Raw genomic sequence first — 16,272 nt, 5'->3', positions numbered from 1 at the left:
AGACCCTGCCCATAGCTCCTGGCACATGGTGAAGAGCTTTATTCTACACCCTCAGGACAGGGGCTGAATAGGTAGTAAGTTGTCTTTAGTGATTCTTTGACCTGTTTTACAACAGCAGGTCAGCCATCTGTTAGATTTTATATATATATATATATATATATATATATATATATATATATATATATATATATACACAAATTTTTACAGTGGTGTGAAAAAGTGTTTGCCCCCTGCCTGATATCTTTTTTTTTTTTGCATGTTTGTCACACTTAAATGTTTCAGATCATCAAACAAATTTAAATATTAGACAAAGATAACACAAGTAAACACAAAATGCAGCTTTTAAATGAAGGTTTTTATTTTTAAGGGGGAATAAATCCAAACCTATATGGCCCTGTGTAAAAAAGTGATTAGGTAAAATATGATGGAGGTAGTGTGATGGTCAGGGGCTGTTTTGCTGCTTCAGGACCTGGAAGACTTAGTGTGGTAAATGGAACCATGAATTCATGAATTCATGAACCATGAATTCTGCTGTCTACCAAAAAGTCCTGAAGGAGAATGTCCAGCCATCTGTTCGTGACCTCAAGCTGAAGCTCACTTGGGTTCTGCAGCAGGACAATGATCCAAAACAGACCAGCAAGCCCACCTCTGAATGGCTTAAGAAAAACAAAATGAAGACTTTGGAGTGGCCTAGTCAAAGTCCTGACCTGAATCCGACTGAGTTGCTGTGGCATGACCTTAAAAATGTAGTTCATGCTCAAAAAAAACCCTCCGATGTGGCAGAATTACAACAATTCTGCAAATATGAGTGTGCCAAAATTCCTCCACAGTGCTGTAAAAGTAAAAGACTCATTGCCAGTTGTTTCTGTTATGGGTGGCCCAACCAGTTATTAGGTTTAGGGGGCAATCACTTTTTCACACATTTCAGACAGAGGTCCATCATCAGCTGTGCAAGCAAGGTGCTGCAAATTTAGAAGTTCAGTTTTATGTATAAATGACTTTTTACACACTGTAGAAGCCGCTTTGACAACAATTAGAACTGCAAGACTCATCTAATGTGTCTCTACAAGCTTTGCACACCTGGATTTGGGCAGTTTATCGCATTCTTAGTTCATCAGATTGGACAGCGAGCACCTGAGAAACGTCTTTTGGTCTCTCCACAGATATTCGATGAAATTTAAGTCTGGTCTTTGGCTGGGCCATTCAAGGGCATTCAAGATGTTCTTTTGGCTGTAGGCTTTGGGTCATTGTCATGTTGAAAGTTGAATGCCCTTGTCTGAGTTACTTATGTCCCCTGGAGAAGGTTTTCCAGGATGGTCCTGTATTTGGCTGTATTCACCTGTTCCTCAGTTGTTACCAGTCTCTCTGTCCATCGCACTGAGACTCACACTATAGCTTGATGCAGCCACCGTTTCATGTAGGGACTGTATCAGCCAGGTGATGTGAAACAGTGAGTTCTTGATGTTCTGCCCGAAGAGTTCAATTTTCATATCTTCATACCAGAGAATCTTTTCCCATGTTGCCAGAGGTCTTTATACGCCATTTAGCATTTAGCAGACTCCAAGCAGACTGTTGTATGCCTTTTATTCAATTGTCTTCCCACTCTGCTATCAAGGCTTGATCTATGGAGTGCTGCAAAGATAATTGTCTAACAGGTTCTCACATCTCTACACAGAACCTTTGAAGCTTTTTTATAATGACTGTTGGGTTCTGGACAGCTGGAATGTTGGGTTCAAGGTTGGGCCAAGTTTCTTCCATTTCAAAATGACTGAAGTCACTCTGATCCTGAGAGCACTCAAATCCTTAGAAATTGGTTTCTGTCCTTGTCTTAATCTGTGCCTTGTCACAGTTTGATTACGTAGCTCCATAGGCAGTTCCAGTTCCTTGGACTTCATGGTTTGGTTTTTGTCCTGACAAAGCAGTGTAAATTGTGTGGCCCTTATACACCCAGGTGTCTGCCTTTCCAAACTGTCCAATTAATTCCAATTGCATCAGGTGAACACCACCTGAGCTCCAGACGCATGTTAGGGATAATTATGTGATAATTTGTATGCACGTGACCACACTCTGTGTGCCACGGAAACGGGTCTGAATACTTTTGTGAATATGAAATATTCATTCTTTATTTTTTAATGAATTTTTCAATCTCTTTTCATGTCATCGTTATAAGCAATTAAGTGTAGATTGATGGATACAAATGGCAGTTCTCCATTTATCCAGAATCCAGTATCCATTCAAAATAATATGCACAAGTAAAAGGCTTCGAAATACTTTCTGAATCCACAGTACATTTAAAGAATGTGTGGAAGTAGCTAAATTCTCATTTAGCTAAATTCTCATTTAGTCACTGGTTGTTGAATGCCCGTTTACTGTGATGTTTCCTGCTCTTCTCTGCGTAGTGCTGGTCTCTAACCAGCTACCACGAGAGATCATTCCACGCGAGCGCGTCCTACTCTACTCCCCTCCTGTTTATTTGCCAGAGGTTTCTAATGTGGCCTGACAGCTTCCTGTTTACTCTCCAAGCCAGCTCGCGCAAATGGGGCGTGGGCTGGCTTAGCTGGAGCAGCTTGCCACCGCTGGGTGTTTGCCCAAGCCGGGAGGACGCACACTTCATCGCCATAGACAGACGTCCCTTTGCAGGAGACAGCTCTGCCTGGCATCTGTTATTGCACGCGAGACGCGGGGCCAGGGGCTGTTGGCCCTGGACACATGTAAAGTAGGCACTCAGACAGCATCATAGCTGTTGGCATCACGAGGTTCAGTTGCAGCCTGGAGTGCAAGTTCCTCCACGTAATTGCATTTCAGAAATGGTCAAGAAAAGAAACCTGCGAATGGAATTAACAAATAGATCATGTGAACTTAACACACATGTAATATTTTCAGAATTATGCCGCTAATTTTGAATGATAGGTGTCTGGAGACCAGAGGTGTCATTCTAGCAAAGCAGGAGTTGCTAATTGATTAAGTGAAGACTGACGACGGCAGCTAATTGAGTTGAATGGGGCGAATCTGTTGGGGTGTGGAATGGAATCCACTAGTCACACTGGTCCTTTGTGAACACCTGGATTACACCGAACAGTAGAAGTCTGCAGCTGAATTTAATCACAGTAGCACAAGGATACAGTCCACTGGTAAAAGTGTCCAGGAACGTCACAAAATGTGTCGCCTCAAAGCTGCTAGTGCTCAAAATGTCCGAGCATCAGGATATGATTGCGGTTGCAGTCTGAAGCCGATTTGCTGGCACTCCTTGTTTTTGTTTCTCTCTGACACTGGAGAAACCAAGCAAGGTGGTGGAGGCGCGGACAACACATGATCCTCAGCAGACGCTCCCCTTCTCATCTCTTCTGCCATTTTGACTCCAGCCAGCTGGGATCGGCAGAGAGTAGGTCAGGCCGTGCGGGTCTAAAGCCCCTGGAAGCACAGAGCAGGTCACATCAGCATGCGTCTTTGCTTTGCGGATTAAAGCCAGCCAGAAGAAGCGAGCGGGTAAACACAGTGTGTGCCTGGGCCTCAGTAGGGAGAGTTACAACAAGCCCAGATAATGGAAAACTGCTCCCAAACAGACCATGAGGCAGAAAGATTAAAAAGGACGGGCAGCTTTTTTATGGTGGCAGCTAAGATTGAAACAGATGGGAGGAGAGGGTGTGTGTTGTGTTGGTCCTGAAATGACTTGTCCAAGATCAGTGTCCCCTGTCTCATAAGTGTTGGGATGAAATCCGGATGGATTTAGATGAAGTTGCAGCCACTGTGTATATGAAGACGAGGAGAATAAGGTGACGATGTCCGGGCGCTGGACCCACCCAGGGCTGGACCACGCAGGTTCTATGACACTCAGCTCCTCTTCTTCAGAAGAAGCGATGTTCCTCAGTCATGACCCCTGAGCCAGAGACCAGCCCGGCCCTGCGCTGACCTGCAGTCACTGTGGCCAGTTTGTTACCCTCGTTACCCTTAAAGCATTTAGTCAATCCACATTCATTATTCCTCAGGTAATGGCTAACACCATTGTACTTCATATATTGAATATCCTGGCCTTTGGCTGCATGTCGATGCCCACTGCATCATAACCAATCAGGGAAGCCCTAAAACACACGTTATGAGCCGTTCATGCAATCTGGGGTGGAAATAAACACTTCTCACTGGCTACCAAGGTCAGGTGCTGACTAGTTTCTGGGAGGCTGGTTGTTTACAAGTTTTGATTTGTCTTCCAAACTGCAAAGAAATGCATGTGTGAGAGGTGTGAAATGAGCAATCACTATCAGCAGAAGGGTCACGAGACATGAGAAGTTTCCCCCTCCCATCAGAGAAGCAGGAGGACAACGGTGCCAGCAGCCTGCACAATACTAAAGCAGATATATATGTCCAAAACTGCAGTGAGGTACACAGGGTTTCCAGAGAAACAGGGCATTTCGGAGGAAGGTCCTTCATTAGCTCTGCAGGCAATTGTAGGAGGAGGAACGTTTATATTAAGAAAAGTTTAAATCATAACGCTTATTCCATGTTCCCAAGAGAAGTCAAGGTTTTTTTTCTTTGAGTTTCCAAGTTTTTCATCTCATGTTTCATAGATAGAGACAGAGAAAGAGAGAGCGCACGAGAAAGAAAGAGAGAGAGAGAGAGAGAGAGAGAGAGAGAGAGAGAGAGAGAGAGATGATGAAGTAATCATAGCCCTTTGCTCTGAAACCTCGACTAGAAATCCGCTCTGCATAGCTCTTTGGCCTGGGTCACCCATTTTATTGGGCCAATATAATTTTGTGTGAAATTAAAGGTGAATCTTCAAGGTGCTTTTACATCCGAGGCTAATTAAGTGGAGTGTCCGCTAATCATGTCTGAGATAAAGAGGTCCTTTGTGTGAATTTCCATTTTAATATGTTTCTGATTTAATATTCCACAGAAAAAGAGGACTTTTCCTATGGCGGGCTAATTTCAATTACCTGTCCGGATTAGATAGAATGAGGTGGGGGAAGGGGACTCTGACCCTCTGAGGCCTTCTGAAAATTATATTATTAGTTTCTCTGCATTAGTAACCATGGAAACAGGTTTGAGTGTGTAGTACCTGAAATTTGCTATGAGATAGCTTTTATTTGTGTAACAGGTCAGCGGCCATAGACCAGGTAATAAGATGGTGTTCTATGGTTTTCTAAGAGCCTGCAGTTGGTCCAGGCTGCAAGCCCTTTCTGTAATTAGGTCGGCTCTGTTTTTAATTGGCTGAGAGAAGAATTAATTGACCAGTCATATAAAAAATCTTAGAGAGGGTGTGTAGTGAGAATATTTGATCCACTAACCACACGCACAGAGATTTTCATTTGATCTCCACTACATCATTGCCATTCACTGTCGGTGGCGCTTGGATTGGTTTAGGGATGTACGGTCACAGTGTACGGTCCTTTCACACAGGTTCACAATTTAAGCTGGTCAAACTTCTCTTTTTTTCAACCAATTTCCCTGCTTTAGAAGTGTGTAGATGTGTGGTAGTGTGTAGACCTTTAGAAGTGTGTAGATGTGTAGTAGTGTGTAGACCTTTAGAAGTGTGTAGATGTGTAGTAGTGTGTAGACCTTTAGAAATGTGTAGATGTGTAGTAGTGTGTAGACCTTCAGAAGTGTGTAGATGTGTAGTAGTGTGTAGACCTTTAGAAGTGTTTAGATGTGTAGTAGTGTGTAGACCTTTAGAAGTGTGTAGATGTGTAGTAGTGTGTAGACCTTTAGAAGTGTGTGGATGTGTAGTAGTGTGTAGACCTTTAGAAGTGTGTGGATGTGTAGTAGTGTGTAGACCTTTAGAAGTGTGTGGATGTGTAGTAGTGTGTAGACCTTTAGAAGTGTGTGGATGTGTAGTAGTGTGTAGACCTTTAGAAGTGTGTGGATGTGTAGTAGTGTGTAGACCTTTAGAAGTGTGTAGATGTGTAGTAGTGTGTAGACCTTTAGAAGTGTGTGGATGTGTAGTAGTGTGTAGACCTTTAGAAGTGTGTAGATGTGTAGTAGTGTGTAGACCTTTAGAAGTGTGTGGATGTGTAGTAGTGTGTAGACCTTTAGAAGTGTGTGGATGTGTAGTACTGTGTAGACCTTTACAAGTGTGTAGATGTGTAGTACTGTGTAGACCTTTAGAAGTGTGTGGATGTGTAGTACTGTGTAGCCCTTTAGAAGTGTGTAGATGTGTAGTACTGTGTAGACCTTTAGAAGTGTGTGGATGTGTAGTAGTGTGTAGACCTTTAGAAGTGTGTAGATGTGTAGTAGTGTGTAGACCTTCAGAAGTGTGTGGATGTGTAGTAGTGTGTAGACCTTTAGAAGTGTGTGGATGTGTAGTACTGTGTAGACCTTTAGAAGTGTGTAGATGTGTAGTACTGTGTAGACCTTTAGAAGTGTGTGGATGTGTAGTAGTGTGTAGACCTTTAGAAGTGTGTGGATGTGTAGTAGTGTGTAGACCTTTAGAAGTGTGTAGATTTGTAGTAGTGTGTAGACCTTTAGAAGTGTGTAGATGTGTAGTAGTGTGTAGACCTTTAGAAGTGTGTAGATGTGTAGTAGTGTGTAGACCTTTAGAAGTGTGTAGATGTGTAGTAGTGTGTAGACCTTTAGAAGTGTGTAGACATGAACCTGATCATCAGCCACCCAGATGTGCGTGCGCATGTGTGTGTGCGTGCGCGTGTGTGTTTGAGTGAATGTCATTGTGTCTTCTTTTCTTCTTTCCTCATCCATCAAAAATGTTTTTATCCTTCCTTTTGCCTAACACATATCCTTGTGTACGTGACATGTGTTTGGGTTGATTAGAATCAGCATGAACAACACAAGAGCACTCGGAGAGGCAGAGAAAAGCAGCAATTAAAGCAACATGCACTGCAGTAAAACCTACAGCATCAAAATACTAATTATGCAGAGTGCCTGCCAACGACAGCTCTGTGCGTGTGAGTGAGTGAGTGAGTCAGTGAGTGTGTGAGTGAGAGAGTGAGTGAGACACTGAGAGAGTGTGAGTGAGTGTGTGAGTGTGTGAGTGAGTGACTGAGACACAGAGAGTGTGTGAGTGAGGGAGTGAGAGAGTGAGAGAGCTCAAACTGAAAAAGGTCTCAGGATGAAACAGTGCTATGGTAACCAGCACCCTGCAGCGCTACACTCCTGCCCTGAGACACCATTAAACTCATCGACCGGCTCAGCGCTTTCTGCGCAGCCACACTTGATTATTGTAACAGCCGGCATGGGCCCTGCGGACATCGGCTCTTCCGTGTGGATGGTGTTGGGTGGCACTGCCCCCCAATGCTTCACTGACCTGAGCTTGGCACACTCTGCCGCCCAAGGAAACGTCCCACTTTGCTGTCTGTGTTGTTCTTGTCCAGCCAGCGGTCTGGACCCTGCATGCTGGATTTGACCTCAACACTCCTCTGAGCTTTCGACGGGCCCTGCACCGTGGGCTCAGCGTGTCAGCACGGAGGAACCAAAGCAGGGCAGGGCTCACACTCCAACTCTCTCCCCCCTCTCTCCAGGCCTGGAAACGTACACGCCCTGCTTACACACACATTATAAGCTTTTATTTATATCGCACTTTTTTAAATTACGTTTACAAAGTGCTTTAGAGGAGGATACAGTAGGAGCAGAATATGATAGAATAAATGGGAGAAAGAAAACTCGAATATAAAAAAGCAAACATAAAAGGATACAATTCAAGAGTTGAAAAAGTGCAACTGCAACAAGAATCAGTATTTACTGGTTAATAAAAGTTGATCTCAGCAGGCCTTCACCCTGCTCTGACCTCCGGACACCTACCCTCCTGCCATCATACTGTTCCCTCTTACTTGGATCTTTTGCTACCGTCACTGTTTGTCGTTTGTAATAGAGGGTGAGAGCGTGCAGCCAGGTCATTCCTGTGAGGTCATCGTTTAATTCCCAACAAGAATAATCGTGCTAAATAATCCCAGCAGACATGTGTTTGGTCTCATTTTCGCGTGCCGTTATGCCTGATGGTGACTCACTGAGCGCACGCGCAGTTCTGCTTTTGATAGCGTCTGTGGTTGGTGAGGGATCTACAGGTTGCTGGAGTGTGCCGGGGGCGTACATCTTTAACACTGCCAGTGCAGCTTCAAAACCCGTGGCACTCGAAGCGAGCCGGTAGTGCGTTCGTGTCTCCTCCGTGTGTTTCGGTTAGACCCTCACTTCTTCAGGGCTTTTGCTTGAGCAATTTACTAATACAAAAATTGGTATTGCTGATCTTTTTTTGCCCACTTGTAAATGGATTAAAATGTCGGATCCCTAATGAGGCATGCATAAACACGCCTATCCATTTATGGGTTAATCTCAGCAGTCCTGGGCTTGTCTCAGGTTTTGTAATGGGGAGGGTCTGGCCCCCACAGCCTATCTGTCACTTGTGATTCATGAACTCTTAGACCAGTATTTCACCAACAGCTCGATAAGCAGACACATACGAACATGCATGCAAATTACCGCTCCTATGTAGCCACACACACACACACACACACACACACACACACACACACACACACATTACTGTGGATATACAGCAGTGTACCTTTTCCCCCACATCTGTTACACACAATAAAAGTCTCTATTGACTGGGGACAAATTAAGCTGTTTTATTACTCACTTGGAACAGTTCAAGTCAATGAAAATCCCAGGGTTTGCGTTATGAATTTCGTCAGGCCTAGAGATGGCAGGTTTTGTTTTGGTACTGGCGCTCCCTAGGCAATTACGAACATGTCACTAAAGTAACAGAACTAAACTGCACTGAATTTAATGTGCTATCAAGTAGATCATTGGCACACACCTGGCAATTGCTGTACCACAACACTTAAAGCCTCAATGAGACTCATAATTTCAGCTCTCGTGTATCCTTCGTGTCATTGAAGTTTGAATTGTTCACTCCACCGCAATTTAATCTCTTTAAAATCTCCTCTTGTCGTTGATGATTGGGGGGTAGTGCTGAGTGACACCCGGGCACTAGCTGGGCACTGTTCTCCACCTGGTGCGGTGCAGCTGAGACGCCCTGTGTCTGTCCAAGGTGAGCCTCGTCAGGCGAGAGCTTCCAGCGGGTGTCAGTGTGTCATTCCACTCTGCGCATGTTCAAAGCCTATGAGCGTTAGGGCCCTGAGTGCGTGTCGGCCGCCCGGGCCTGCGTGCGTGAGCGTTAGCGGTCAGGCCTACTACAGAGGGAGGCAGTAAAGCCGTGGATCTGCTGTCAGAAAGGCTGGCGGGGCTGAGTGATGGATCGATCTGCCCCTTCTCCTCATCCAGCCTATCCATCAGGAGCGGCTCAGCTTTGCGTTCCAATCAGAGTTTGCCATTCTTTGGAGCGCCGAAGCACAAGCTACATTAACCACTCATTTGTTTTTTGCCTGTTTCCCCGCATTTCCGTGCAAAGTCATTTTCCAGACGACCCCAGTTTTGCCCGTCGAGCACAAACGTTAACGTATGCATGGGCCGCAGCAGATGTATGCTAAGTCACGTTTAAACCGTGGTGCAGGAAGCACTAGCGCCAACTTTCCCCATGGCGCTTCTGCAGGTTTGGGTGTGTCTGGAAGCATGAGGTGGATGTCGCACGGCTCTGTCAGATACCATTTATACCTGGTCTTTTCATGGGCCCTGTATATCAGGATGGTAATATCTGAGTAGAGGTTATCTATAATAAATGGAAGTGGAAATGCACCCAAAACACATTTAAAGTGTAAATGAAAGTGGAAATGCATTTGTCACTCTGAGCCACATTTGACAACCACGAGAGGCAAACTAGAGTGTCCTGGGCCGGCTACTCTTGGGACAAGCGAGGAGAAATATATTCAAGCCAGCCATATGCTACACTTTTAGTACTGAGGTAAGACAGTAACTGGGTCATGGCACCAGAGTCGAATCCTGCAGGAATATGAGTCTGTCTTGTTTGAGCCCTGATCTTTTAACCCCTTCAGCTGGTAGCCTCACATGCATTGGGATTGCGTCAAATTCAGACGTTATCTGAACGATGTGGATGTACATGGCTGTAGATGGAACAGTGGTTGTAACATAGCTATCAGTGGAGCGCTGGATGTGCACAGCTATAGAATAGACTCACATATACGGCATGTAATTAAGTAAGCAGTGAAAGAGAATGACGAGAGAAAGAGAGAGAGAGAGGGGATGGTGGAGAAACAATCATGCCTGTGATTATCGAGCGATTGCAACTGACAAGTGGGACTGATATCTGCTGCCGCAGACTGAGCTGATAAAACAGGGAGAAACAACAAAGAAACAATGTGAGGAATGAGAAAAGAGAGATATAGAGAAAGCAAGAGACAGCACAGACCTCCCCTGACCTTCTCCTCCCACTGCTGATCTTCTCCTCCCACTGCTGATCTTCTCTTCCCTCTCCTGTTCTTCTCCTCCCTCTCCTGATCTTCTCCTCCCTCTCCTGACCTTCTCCTCCCACTGCTGATCTTCTCCTCCCTCTCCTGTTCTTCTCCTCCCTCTGCTGATCTTCTCCTCCCTCTCCTGATCTTCTCTTCCATCTCCTGATCTTCTCCTCCCTCTCCTGATCTTCTCCTCCGTCTCCTGATCTTTTGATGGCGTCTGTTAGCAGCGGCAATACAAAAGCTTCCCTTCACTGGCTGCTGCCACTAGACATTTCCATGAGTTCCTTCCCATGATGCAACACTCATCCTGGTATGAACGTAGTGGCATCACCACAGTGCTGATCACCTGTATAGAGCCCATCAACCAATTCAGTTCCATTTCAGCATATCTGCGCTATGCAGGCCAATCATGTTATTATTAGGTTTGTTATTATTAGGCTGCCGAGATTTCCAAAGCGCACCGCCAAAACACTTTTGGTTTAGCTTAACCATCAAGATGCGCCACTGTGTTTTGACTGCCGCGTCTGCAGATCACTCAAAGGCAGCTTGAAACGAAGAGCATTGCGCTAAAATTGCATCATGAGCGAGCCGTTCGCCGGTGCATGTTGCCGGGTGACATTGGGTGTCGTTAACTGATGCGGCGCTCACTTCCTGCAGAACGCACATTCTGACCTGGTCGCAGGCAAAGCCTAAATGCGTTTCCGTTTTTAGATGAGGGGTTTGTTTTGTTTTTGTTTTTACCAGATCACAAACGCAAGGCAACAGTTTCATTATTCAAGCTGGGAGGGCTTCACCCAGTCTTCTGCGGCCTGTCGAGGTATTCTGTGCAGTCGCTGACGAGATCCTTTTCATTAGCTCTTTCCACTGCTAGTATTCATCCTTATGCAGTGAAGACATTGTTTGCAAGCGGTTCTTCATATTTTCTTTCACTAAAGTAGGAAACGCCTCCCCTTACCCGACCAATCTAATTTAACGTCTTGGCGGATCACTTGAAAAGCCCCAGGAAATCTCTCATTAAAGTTGGGAAGGCAATTTTATAACGTCAAATTAAGTGTGTCAGAAAGCAAGCAACAAGAGGAAGCTGATACAAGTGAGGAGGACCAGGAGCAAGCAGCTCCCGTGCTCAGCTCAGCTCCAACGCATTGCTTCGGCTCTTTATTGCCGTTTAAGAGCACATGAAGCCGTAGGCTTCACTGTTAATTAGAGGAGTGTGCTTGATTTTAGCCTGGCTCATTAGCCTTGATAGGGCGCAAGACTGACAGCAGGGCTTTGGTCTCGGAAAACCTGCCTTTTCACATTGCAACACTTATTTTACTTTTCTTCTCCAAAAGGAGAGAGACCCACAGTAACACCTTTTGGTGTAGACCTGCTCTTTAGTACCTCTCCACATTACTGGTAGTCTTTACAGTTCCTTGATGGGTTTGTAAAAATATGGAATAACGTTTAATCTTTCTGCATTGGAAATGTCAAATAAATGTATAATTCAGTCCAAGTGTGTGTGTATGCATGCGCATATGTGTGTATGTATAGTTGTGTGTGTCACTTGTTTCAATTATGTGTTTTGTGGTGTGTTGCCAGGTGGGCTCCGGGGGGCTTCCATCGTGGACTCTCTGGACACACTGTACATCATGGGCCTGACGGAGGATTACAAGGAGGCTAAAGAGTGGGTGATTAACAACCTGGACCTGAACTCAGTAAGAGCAGCTGAACAGACGTACCCACACATGATCTAATACTGTCCACATGCACCATGCAGAACTGAACACTACTAAAAAACTACTCAACACAACAATGAGGCCTTTCAGCAATCTAATCAGCACCCCGAAGAGTGCAAAACACTTCCGCTACCTCACTTCACTCCATTACAGCCCACATAACATTACAGCCCACAGCACCGAACCGCTACAACAAACTACCCAACCCACAGCACAGAACCCCTACAACAAACTACCCAACCCACAGTACAGAACCGCTACAACAAACTACCCAACCCACAGCACAGAACCGCTACAACAAACTACCCAACCCACAGCACAGAACCCCTACAACAAACTACCCAACCCACAGCACAGAACCTCTACAACAAACTACCCAACCCACAGCACAGAACCCCTACAACAAACTACCCAACCCACAGCACAGAACCCCTACAACAAACTACCCAACCCACAGCACAGAACCCCTACAACAAACTACCCAACCCACAGTACAGAACTCCCTACAACAAACTACCCAACTCACAGCACAGAACCCCTACAACAAAATACCCAACCCACAGCACAGAACCCCTACACCAACCTACCCAACCCACAGAACAGAACCCTTACAACAAACTACTTAACCGATAGCACAGAACCCCTACAACAAAATACCCAACTCACAGTACCAACTGTTTCTTACTGAAGATATTTAACACGTTAACTTTATGTTAACATATTTAACATAACACTACCACAGCAAACTACCCAACCCGCAACCCAGAGCCTGCCCAACAAACTACTCAACCCACATCACTGAACCCGCCCAACAAACTACCCAACCCACATCACTGAACCCGCCCAACAAACTACCCAGCCCACATCACAGAACCTGCCCAACAAACTACTCGACTCACATCACAGAACCTGCACACAGCAAACTACTCAACCCTCAGCACAGAACACCCCAGCAAACTACTCAACCCTATGTACAGAATAAGAAATTACCAGCACAGAAAAGCACTAACAAACTTCCCCAAATGCACTACCAAACCTTCAGTGCAAGCTACTCACAGACTACCAATGCCAAACTACACGAACCTCACAAACAACCAAACCAGCAGCACAGGACACCCCAGGAAACTACGCTTAATACAGCAGAACACAGCAGCACCAACAAACTAGACCCAACACGGTGGAACACAAAACAGCCTGGTCCTACTTTTTCCTTTTGATTCTTTATGTTAAGCAAAGTGATTAAAGTCGGACCTGTATGAACTCCAGGTGAAGCAGCTCTCATTACTGTCAGGCCTAATAGCTATCCAAATAAACAGATAATCAAGCTCCCTGCTCCGATAAACAAAGCAGGTCCTGTACGAGGCTTATCAGCTCCACACACACTCCGTCTCAAAGCCCCATCGCCTCCCGAGTGCTCCCACAGGGCATTCCAAGCGTTTCCAAACCTCCGTCAGACGCATGTGATTGGTGCGAGCCAAACCGGCCCAAACACCGACACCTTTCCCTCCTTTCATCCAGGTTCTCTATGGCCTTCCGTGCCAGCGTTGGGTTTAATGCCTAAGAGGGAGCAAAGGATGAGGGAGAGAAAGTGAGAGAGAGAGAGAGAGAAAGAGAGAGAGAGAGAGAGAGAGAGAGAGAGAGAGAGAGAGAAGCTGAAAGAGGCACCAGTGGGGCATGGCCTCTTCAAAGTGTAATCCCGTAATAATGGACTTCTGGTCCGAGTGCACCATGGTCAGCTGGAGGAGGGAGAGAAAGAATGTGACAGAGAGATGGAGTGAGAGAGGCAGTGATAAAGAGAGAGAGAGAGAGAGAGAGAGAGAGAGAGAGAGAGAGAGGAAGGAGCACTGTTTGGCTATCTCTGCTCATCATTGCTCTATAGCAGGAGACTCTGATAGCATAAAGCAGCTTTTAATGGTACCTTATTTCTTATTTCTTCCACACCATTTCCTCATCATTAGTGAGTGTAAGAAACCGTTTCCCATCGCTCACGCAAACTACACTAACACGTTTGCATATTAACGACCTGTGGAAACGCAACATGTCTCTTAAGGTTTTCTTTCACGGCACACATAAATACCGGAGGGTATATTGAGTGTGTAGTTGTGAATCTGGAAAGTGCATACTGAGGGGAAATCACAGAGGGACACGTACCAGCGTCGGTCAAGGGGACATATGATGATGGTCCCAACAGTGTTAGTCAATGGCACACATATCGGTGGTCTGAATCTCTCAGTGTACGTCTGTTTTTCTGTATTTCTGAACCCTCTCTCTCTGCCTGGCTCTGCTTTTCTCTCTAATACACACAGAACACACACACACACGCACGCGCACACACACACACACACACACACACACACACAGCCACACACACACACACACACACACACACACACACACACAGCCACACACAGCCACACTTTGTAATTAGATGAATGTGGCAATGGGGTGGAGAAGAGACGAGAAGGAGGAGAGGAGAGGAGAGGAGAGGAGAGGAGAGGAGAAGAGGAGAACAGAAGAGAGGAGAGGTCAGGGAGACGAAGACAGAGGAGAAGTACAAAAAAGAGGAGGAGAGGAATGTCTACATGAGAAGAGGAGAAACTGAGGAGCAGGGAGGAGAGAAGAGCGGAAGTTAGAAGAGGAGCCAAGAGAGGAGAAGAGGAGGGGGAAGGAGAGGGGCGAAGAGAAAGAGATGAAAAGAGAATGAAAAGGAGGGAGAACGGAGCTGCTGAGAGCACTGCTCAGACTCGTCTACGTCTCCTCAGCTGGTCTCTGTCTCAGGCAGATGCCACTCCGTCCGTCTCTCCCTCCCTACCTCCCTGTCTGCGTTTCTCTCCTTCCACCAGTCTGCCTCTGTACTCCCTCCATCAGCTTCAGGCTCCTCTCAAGCACAAAGCAGGTCGTGTGTCCACTGATGGACGTCTTGCTGCTGGTGCAAAGTGTTGGTAGGCGATGGTCCAGGCCGAGAAAGGCAAGCGCCCGGTTACAGAGTAAGGGCCCGGTTACAGAGTAAGGGCCCGGTTACAGAGCAAGTGCCCGGTTACAGAGCAAGTGCCCGGTTACAGAGCAAGCCCCCGATTACAGAGCAAGGGTCCGGTTACAGAGCAAGCGCCCGGTTACAGAGCAAGCGCCCGGTTACAGAGCAAGCGCCCAATTACAGAGCAAGTGCCCGGTTACAGAGCAAGCGCCCGGTTACAGAGTAAGGGCCCGGTTACAGAGCAAGGGTCCGGTTACAGAGCAAGGGCCCAGTTACAGAGCAAGCGCCCGGTTACAGAGTAAGCCCCCGGTTACAGAGCAAGCCCCCGATTACAGAGCAAGGGTCCGGTTACAGAGCAAGCCCCCGGTTACAGAGTAAGCGCCCGGTTACAGAGCAAGCCCGCTGTTACAGAGTAAGGGCCCGGTTACAGAGCAAGTGCCCGGTTACAGAGCAAGCGCCCGGTTACAGAGCAAGCGCCCAATTACAGAGCAAGTGCCCGGTTACAGAGCAAGCGCCCGGTTACAGAGCAAGCGCCCAATTACAGAGCAAGTGCCCGGTTACAGAGCAAGCCCCCGATTACAGAGCAAGGGTCCGGTTACAGAGCAAGCCCCCGGTTACAGAGTAAGGGCCCGGTTACAGAGCAAGGGTCCGGTTACAGAGCAAGGGCCCAGTTACAGAGCAAGCGCCCGGTTACAGAGCAAGCGCCCGGTTACAGAGTAAGGGCCCGGTTACAGAGCAAGCGCCCGGTTACAGAGCAAGCGCCCGGTTACAGAGCAAGCGCCCAATTACAGAGCAAGTGCCCGGTTACAGAGCAAGCGCCCGGTTACAGAGTAAGGGCCCGGTTACAGAGCAAGGGTCCGGTTACAGAGCAAGGGCCCAGTTACAGAGCAAGCGCCCGGTTACAGAGCAAGCGCCCGGTTACAGAGTAAGGGCCCGGTTACAGAGCAAGGGTCCGGTTACAGAGTAAGGGCCCGGTTACAGAGCAAGTGCCCGGTTACAGAGCAAGCGCCCGGTTACAGAGCAAGCGCCCAATTACAGAGCAAGTGCCCGGTTACAGAGCAAGTGCCCGGTTACAGAGCAAGCGCCCGGTTACAGAGCAAGCGCCCGGTTACAGAGCAAGTGCCCGGTTACAGAGCAAGCGCCCAATTACAGAGCAAGTGCCCGGTTACAGAGCAAGCGCCCGGTTACAGAGTAAGGGCCCGGTTACAGAGCAAGGGTCCGGTTACAGAGCAAGGGCCCAGTTACAGAGCAAGCGCCCAATTACAGAGCA

The 16,272-nt window shown here is 46.8% G+C and overlaps 1 protein-coding gene across 5 annotated transcripts in view; it reads left to right on the top strand.

Annotated features, from left to right (window-relative positions):
• Positions 1–16,272, top strand: part of LOC113580013 (mannosyl-oligosaccharide 1,2-alpha-mannosidase IC) — a 145,953-nt gene that overhangs the window by 75,973 nt on the left and 53,708 nt on the right. For all 5 annotated transcript variants that reach the window (XM_035525991.2, XM_035525992.2, XM_081719753.1 and 2 more), the window contains one exon: positions 11,892–12,007. In XM_035525991.2, the coding sequence (XP_035381884.1) occupies positions 11,892–12,007 (116 nt within the window). The remainder of the gene's footprint in view (positions 1–11,891; positions 12,008–16,272) is intronic.

This window comes from Electrophorus electricus, chromosome 1, assembly GCF_041902795.1.
Source record: "Electrophorus electricus isolate QZ-2024a chromosome 1, ASM4190279v1, whole genome shotgun sequence".
Classification (NCBI taxonomy): domain Eukaryota; kingdom Metazoa; phylum Chordata; class Actinopteri; order Gymnotiformes; family Gymnotidae; genus Electrophorus; species Electrophorus electricus.
This window is presented reverse-complemented; position numbering and strand designations above follow the sequence as displayed.